Raw genomic sequence first — 7,902 nt, 5'->3', positions numbered from 1 at the left:
CACAGAGCCCTAAAACAACAACGCAAATAAATAAGAGACAGCACAGCGACCAATCAGCAAGACAAAGACAGCAAAAATAAACAACAAGATGTATGTACACCTAAAAACAAACCAACAAACAAATAAAGAGGGAGCAACAAACACGCCCTAACAACAAGGACATGCAAGCAAACAAACAGAAAGAGCAAATAAATAAAAATACAAATAAATGAGAATAAATAAATAAAAAGAAAAGGTCAATGAGAACCCTAAACCCTAAACAAAAAGAAAAAGATGCACCAAGTAGTACGCTAAACCCTAAACCCTAAACCCTAAACCACCAATACCCCTGAACAAACCCTAGACACCCACCTAGGAGATACACCTCGCCGTTGTCATCGCGCAAACCTACAAGCCCCTGCAGAGCCCAAACCCTAAACCCTAAACCCTAAACCCTAAACCCTAAACTCTTAACCCTAAACCCTCTATTCGCGACTGCAAGCAGCAGCAGCAGCAGCAGCAGCAGCGGCGTTAGCAGCAGCAGCAGCAGCAGCAGCAACGGGGGCAGCAGCAGCAGCAGCAGCAGCACTAAGCCCTAAATCCTTATAGCCCCTTCGCTGACCTCGAACCCTTTATTTCCAGCAGAGAACGAAAATTCTGCAGACAGCAACAAGAGGAGCTGGCGTTTACAGTTAAGGGTTTAGGGTTTAGGGTTTGATGCTGCTGCTTCTACTGCCCCCAAACCCCTAGGGTTTAGGGTTTAGGTCTGGAGCCCTGCGGGGTTGATTTAGGGTTCAGTTAGGGTTAAGGGTTTAGGGTCTGATGCTGCTGCTTCTTCTGCCTCCAGGCCCTTAGGGTTTAGGGTTTAGGGTTTAGGGTTTACCTGTCTTGCACGTGTTTTGTAGGGTGTACGAGCCCCCATTGACAGTAACCTCTTCTACATGCGCATGAAAAGGCTTTGTGCTGCTTCTCTCTTGCTGCTGCTGCTGCTGCTGCTGCTCCAGCAGCTGCTGCTGCTCCTCCTCTGTCTCTGGGGGCGCCTCTGCTTCCTCTTGTTCAGGATTGTGCGTCACCGCCTCCCGCACGATATAAAAAACCCCTGACTGAGATACACAAACCCTAAACCCTAAACCCCAAACCCTAAACCCTAAACCCTAAACCCCAGGAGATTCGAAGCAGCTGTGTCTCTTTTCCCTTCCCATAGATAGTTTCTTTTTCAGATATCTACATGTACACGTGCTCAAGGGTTTAGGGTTTAGGGTTTAGGGTTTATGTTGAAGGGGCCTACTTCCTCATCCAGCCAGAGGGCCTCCCAGTCAGATTCGCTGCTTCCGTTTCTCTCCTGCAGCAGCAGCGACAGCAGCAACAGCAGCAGCAGCAGCAGCAGCAGCAGCAGCAGCACAAGTGGAAAGGAGACATACTGACGCATGCGAGAGACTCAGGAGAGAGAGCGGAGACAAACAAATGCACAAAAAGAAGAAATAGAGCAGTACGAAAAGAGAGAACAGACAAAGGGCGAAAAAAAGAAAGAGACAAAAGAACTCCAAAGGAGACACTATAAAAAAGACAAAGACAAAAAAAAGAAATAGAGACAACAGAGAGACAACCTAAGCAGAGTAAGAGATAAACAAAAGGAGACAGACACAAAAAGAGATTTAAAAGGAGACAGATAAAAAGAGATAAAAAGAAAGACAAACAAAAGGAGACAAACAAAAGGAGACAGACAAAAGGAGACAAACAAGAGGAGACAAACAAAAGGAGAGAGACCAAAGGAGACAGACAAAAGGAGACAGACAAAAGGAGACAAACAAAAGGAGACAGACAAAAGGAGACAGACAAAAGGAGACAGACAACAATAACGTACAGATGGGCCTATTAGCTGATTTTCTGGGGAGAGAGGAGTTAGGCTGTAGGTCGCCTTCATTAAAGAGAAGGATGAGTCAGATACCTGCAGAGACATGCACATCAATGCTGTCTCCGCCTGTCTCTCTTTGTCTCCTCTCTCTCTGTCTCTCTCTATCTCATTCTCTCTCTCTCTCTTTGTTTCTGTCTGTCTCCTTTCTTATATATTTTGTCTCCTTACAAAGTAGAGACATTTGTTGCTGCTAACCACGTCGCTAGCCTCAAACTTCTTCAGTGCCCCCTCAGCAAAGAGAGAAGACGCAGGAGCTTCAAAAGAAAGTTTTAGCGTTTTGTCTCGGTAGTCTGCATGCACAAACACACAAAGCCCCAACCAGCAGCAGCAGCAGCGCGGGTATATATATTATATATATTCTTAGCTATAGGCATTATATATTCTATGCGCATGGATATATGTATATATATATATATATATATATATATATATGCATGCATATATATATAGCACATATACACATGCATGCATTGATATATGCATATATACTGTATAAATATATATTCATCTATGTATCTACGAGTATATATATATATACATCTATATATATATACATCTATATATATATATATATATATATGCATGCATGTGTATGTGTGTGTGTGTGTGTTTGTGCGTGGACGCGCGTGTGAACATAGATGCCCTGGAGTTTAAACCCTAAACCCTAAACCCTAAACCCTCACCTTTTCGGCAGATGTTATCATCGGCTTCTGCGCCACTGAGGCTGGCTGCAATGGTTTGGGGCTTCTGGATTGCATGCAGCAGCAAAAAGCAAACAAAGAGCAGCAGCAAGCCACAGAGCAGCAAACGCCTCAGCGAACTCTGCTTCAGCTGATGCTGTGCTGCTGCTGCAGCGGCTGCTGCTGCTGTTGCTGCTGTTGTTGCTGCTGCTGCTGCACCACGAGGCCCCGTGCAGAAGCGCCTACAAAGGGATGAAATAGCCGCATTGAAGGCTGAAGCATCCCCCTGCTGCTGCTGCTGCTGTTGCTCGAAAGCAATAGGTGGAGGGTGCACAAAGTAATCGCGAGCGCTTGGGTGCCCCAGCAAGGGAGCCTGTGCTGTGGATGATGGCTGCTGCTGCAGCAGCTGCTGCTGCTGCTGCTCCTGCTGCTGCTGGACCTGCAGCTGCACCATCTGCACAACTGCAGGGCACGGCTGGTGCCCTGCGTCATGTATATGGTAGGAAGAATCCATTCTGAGCCTTGTGTGTGCGCAATTGTGCGGTGTGTTAGGGTTTAGGGTTTAGGGTTTAGGGTCTAGGGGCTGGAGTTGTAGCTCTCAAGGAGCGGGGATACCAGGCAGCCAAGGTCATGAAACAACTCAACACGTTGCTGCAGTTGTTGAGAAAAACAGGTGCAGCAGCAGCAGCAGTAGCAGCAGCAGCAGGTGGTGACGATGTGGGGCCCCAGCGTTGTAGTTGCAAGCGGAGGAGGAAGAGCAGCAGCAATGACGCTGCAGGGTTAATAAGCCAGTTCTTGAATATAAAAAGTAATTTAATTTGAATATTTAATGCTCATTATGCAGGGAAGAAGGAAAAAAATACTTCGAATATATAAAAGCATAGCTCTGCTTTTAGAACCCCGGTCTTCTCCAGCAAACAGCTTGGGGTGTATGGGGGTTGAGGAGAGGCAGCATAGAGGTATGTGTGTATTAATTGCTGTATATTATTAATATTTTGCATTAATTTTTACTTTTTAATACCGTTTTACTTGCATTTTACTCGTTTTTACTCTGTTTCCCCTTTATACCTGCCGCCGCCTTACCCTGGGGTCTGAGCGCAGTCGCAAACCGGTGGTTTGAGGTGTATAGGGAGCTGCGGTGTATGCATCTTTCATTCACTTGAATAGCCTCATTTGGCTGTTTATCTTTTGTACAGGGTCATTTCTTTTTGTTTTATTGCATTTAGCCTTCTTTAGCAGCAGTTTCCTCGGCATGTTGCACTGGCTATCTACAGGCGTTCCTGTAATTAAGAACTCTTCTCTATTTTTTTGGTAGCAGCTACAGGGCTGGCTTCAAGGCCCTATTGAGCTCCCCTCTGAGGCATTATTCGAGATGTGTATGTTGACTCTTCGCGCGAGGGCCTCAAGGGCCCCCAGAGGAACCCCCCAGATTACCCCTGTGGTCCCCCGGGGCCCCCCTACTCTCTTGCTGCGCAGCTTAAACAACCGCCGACTGACGTTCATAGTTTCATTAGAGCCAATTTTAAGGCTCCCAGGCTATCCGCCCCTCATGTCTCTCCTCGTCTCTTCTCCTAATTCCCTGCATCAAGTACACCTTCATATCTGGGGCATCATCCCTAGCGAGACAACCACCGTCTTAGCTCTCAGATTACCCCACCCGCCTAACACAATTAATGCAAACCCAAACAACACATTCACACGGCCAAGTAGGGGCGTCTTGGATGCTCTGGGGGCCCCAGGGGCCCCTAGAGAGGCAACCTCACAGGCTATAAGAAGTGCACTTGCACAAGCAAGGAGGAGGGGGCCCCCTAGACTCTCTAACGAAAGACCCTCAGAGGCACCAAGTGAGGGTGCTGTGGGGGCCCCCCTGACGAATGCTGCTCAAGCTGAAGCGATGAGAGCTCCAGCAGCAATGAATGAACGTCATGGTGGTTTGGTTATGAGAGAAAGGATTGAACAGTATATGCAAATAGATGCAGCAGCACTTTCTTTTTGTTTGCCCTATCTTTTCCGATAGACACTCAAGAGGGTCAGAGATATTCATTTAAGGGCCCTGAATTTTTTATAGGTTTCTTCTGATGCAGTAAATACCTTAAGAAGGTCTCACGCTGCACAGACAAAGCTGTAAAGGTGAATATTAATCGTATTAATAATGCTTCAAAAGCAGCAGGTGCCCCACATTAAATTAGTGCATTAAAATGAGAGACAGCTGCAAACTCAGCTGGCTTTTTATGCTGTCTCCACTCCTCATTAAAGGCAAAAGAGACAGAAAAAGAGAGACATCGGCCGTGCTGCTTTAGAGCCTTGCTCGCAGCTAACCAGGCTGCTGGACATAAGTAGCAGCAATCTTTCTTTGCTTTTTCTTTTAAACTTGTTTTTCTTTTAATGTTTAATTCGCATTTACTCATGCAATATACAGAGTCGATGATTGTGCTCTTCTTCTGCAGCTACAACTGTATAACAAATAAACCCTTTCCCTGTCCCTTCTAAACCCTCAGCTTAAACCCTTGCTCAAAACCCTAAACCCTCACACATACTCACTCTTGCAGCCTTTATGTAGTTTTTAAAGAAAAATAATATTTATTTAAACTGAAGATATTAACAACTGCTCGTGCATTGAGTAGGCTGCCCCCTCTACCCACACCCATACGGGCGCCGTGTGCTGCTTTTTTTCTTTATTTGAACAAACCCTAGCAGCAACAAACGCTCAAGCAGCAGCAGTAGCAACAGCAGCACCACCAGCAGCACCACCAGCAGCACCACCAGCAGCAGCAACAGCAACAACAGCAGTATAGTGCAGCAGGAGCTCGTGTCGCCCCCGTTTAAGAGTCTTTACGGGGAGGCATTTTATGAGGTTGAAGAGATGACAGTGCACAAAAGAAGCATATTTGTGTTATTAAAGAAGAAAGAAATAATAAAAAATCAAAAAGAAAAAACTTAGATGAAGACCCCTGCTGCTGTACAAGGATAGATAGGTCTCCTTTTGTGTGCAGATACAGCAGTCTCCTTTTGCTGTCTCTTCTTGCATGCAGCTGATTGCATGTTAAAGTTAATTTTAAAGGCAAACGAATCTTTAGAAATAATATTTTTGCTTTTCAAACGCCTTCATAAGAATGATAAGACAAAATCCTCTCAGCTCCGAGGAGGTGTCTATACACCTCAATGTGGGGTCAGAGGCCCTCTATAAGCTAGCCAATGCTTCTTATTTATGATTAATGCATTTCTTCTTTTAAGCACATCAACAAGCAAAGAAACACCCGCTTGCAGTAGAAAACGACTAACGGCCGCCCGCCGCCATGCGTGGGTTGCTGCTGCTGCAACTGCAGTAACTGCAGCAACTGCAGCAGCAACAGCACAGGAACAAACAGACAAACCATCAATAAACGAAAGGGAAGAACGATAGCAGCAGTAACAGGGGCAGCAGCAGCAGCAGAAGCCTATGCTTCCTCTCGGCATAACCCGCAATTGCAGCAGCAACAGATGAGTATGCAGAAGCAGTAGGCAACTGCTGTTACATCTACAGCAGCAACAGCAGCAGCAGATGCATGCAAGCACCAGCAACAGCTCTATTTATTAATATATGAGGCGGGTCTATTAATCTTTAAGTGCAGCGCGCTGTCCTTCCCTCGAGCAGCAGGATATCTCCAAGGACCTCACAAGGGGCCCTTCTACCTTCAATAAAGCATCATCATTATCAGCAGCAGCAGCAGCAGCAGCAGCAGCAACAGCAGCAGCAGCAGCAGCAGCAGCAGAGGCAGCCGACGCCACAGCTGGTCTCACGGTCGGACGAGACAGGGGAAGGAGAAGGGTTTGTCTAGAATTGGGGTGTATATGAGGTGTGTTGAGCTGAAAATGAGTTCCTTTTCTATATTAATACGAGTAGTTTGTGTACAGAGGGAGTAAGAAGCAAACAAACAAAGAAAAGAGAATTGATCTTTCAGTGTTCTTAGGCTTCTAGCAATGCAGATCCTGAAGCCTTTATCCAGAAACAAAAGGCGAAAATTGTTTAAATTAGGCTGTAGATACGTTTAATTAGATGAGTACTTCTTGATAAAATAAAAGATATTTCTTGTTTTTTCTTATTTTCATCCAACTGTGTCCCTGAAGTTTACCCCGAGAGGAAGCAAAACTTTCTTGCTCTGCTCGGGTGTATCGACAGGTGGCGCTGTTCAATTCGCAGCTCAAGTATGAGCGAAAACTCCTTTTAATCCTCGAGCAAAACATACGTGCGTTTCTTCTCTCTATATCTCTTCTTAAATAACAGCTTCACGAAGGAAAATATCGAGGGGAGTATGGCTAGCAGTTCTCATGTCGCTGGGGTGTATATGCAGCTCTGATAGATATTAACTGAGGCGGTGTTCATTGTACTCTTTTGCAGCATTCCCCTGATTTCTATCTGCGTGCATTTTAATAAAACTCTAATAGGTAGTGAGACGTACTTGGGGATCGATCCCTGAGGCCCCGACCACCAGCGCCGACTCTATAGTTATTAGTTTCAGCATTTCGTTCTAGAAAGCTCGGGGTAGACAGAGGTAAACCCTTGAAAATCTTTGTCTTTATGGGTCTGGGAGTAGGTGTATATCCCCATAAGAGGGCCTTGTAGTCTTTTTCCTTTGCAGACACCGAGGCTCTACAGCTGCAGAACGGATTACCCCTCCTTGACGGATGCTACAGCTTAAATGTGCGTCGACAAAGGGCTAAATAAAAGCAGAGTAATTGAAAGGGAACAGAGTTGAACAGCCTACCAATGCTGAATCTCTTGATGCTTCTCTTTCTCCTCACCAACTGAGTTGTACAGACACCGCAACATAACGTTCTACCCATAGCAGACTAATGCAAACAATCCTGCATACTCCACTTAAGGAAAGTTAGGAAAGAACTTAATCTGTTCACTGTTCGCCCTTCGAGATTAAGCCGAAGCCTCTATCTATGTTCTAGGGGCCCGTTCAGCAACATACTAGGGGTTGCTATGGGTTTACTTCGAGTTGCTAGGCTTTAATAGTGGTTGATTATGGATTGGAGATAGAAGAAGTTGCGTTCGTAGCCCATTTCTTATTCTACGACAAACAGAAAACGCTTCCGTATGTCTTGTTTCTTTTTGCTGAAGTTTTATTCGTTGGCCGATGGCTGGGGCTTCAGATATTACGTTTTAGGAGAAACAAACAGAGGTAAACAGAAGAGTTGGATTCCCCTTGCAGGAAGCGTCTCTATTTATCATAATACGTTGAATTGCCTTGTCTAGAAGTCCTAATGCTTACACATCGTAGTCTCTACTCTGTTCAGGGCTTACCCTGTATCAATGCAGATGCGCATGCATGGCTACTTGCA

General features: G+C 45.5%; 1 protein-coding gene across 1 annotated transcript; it reads right to left on the bottom strand.

Moving 5' to 3' along the window:
• Positions 1-374: 374 nt before the first annotated feature.
• On the bottom strand, positions 375-3,088 carry EAH_00057180 (hypothetical protein, conserved; the record flags this gene model as incomplete). The annotated part of the gene is made up of 5 exons (XM_013393755.1): positions 375-397; positions 863-1,082; positions 1,268-1,321; positions 2,090-2,184; positions 2,578-3,088. 5 exons carry the CDS (start codon positions 3,086-3,088, stop codon positions 375-377), a joined length of 903 nt encoding a protein of 300 aa, XP_013249209.1.
• Between the last annotated feature and the right edge of the window lie 4,814 nt (positions 3,089-7,902).

This window comes from Eimeria acervulina, genomic scaffold (genome assembly GCF_000499425.1).
Source record: "Eimeria acervulina Houghton genomic scaffold, Eah_scaff1214, whole genome shotgun sequence".
NCBI classification, from domain to species: Eukaryota; Apicomplexa; class Conoidasida; order Eucoccidiorida; family Eimeriidae; genus Eimeria; species Eimeria acervulina.
The sequence above is the reverse complement of the archived record's forward strand: the minus strand, read 5'-3'. Positions and strand labels throughout refer to the sequence as shown.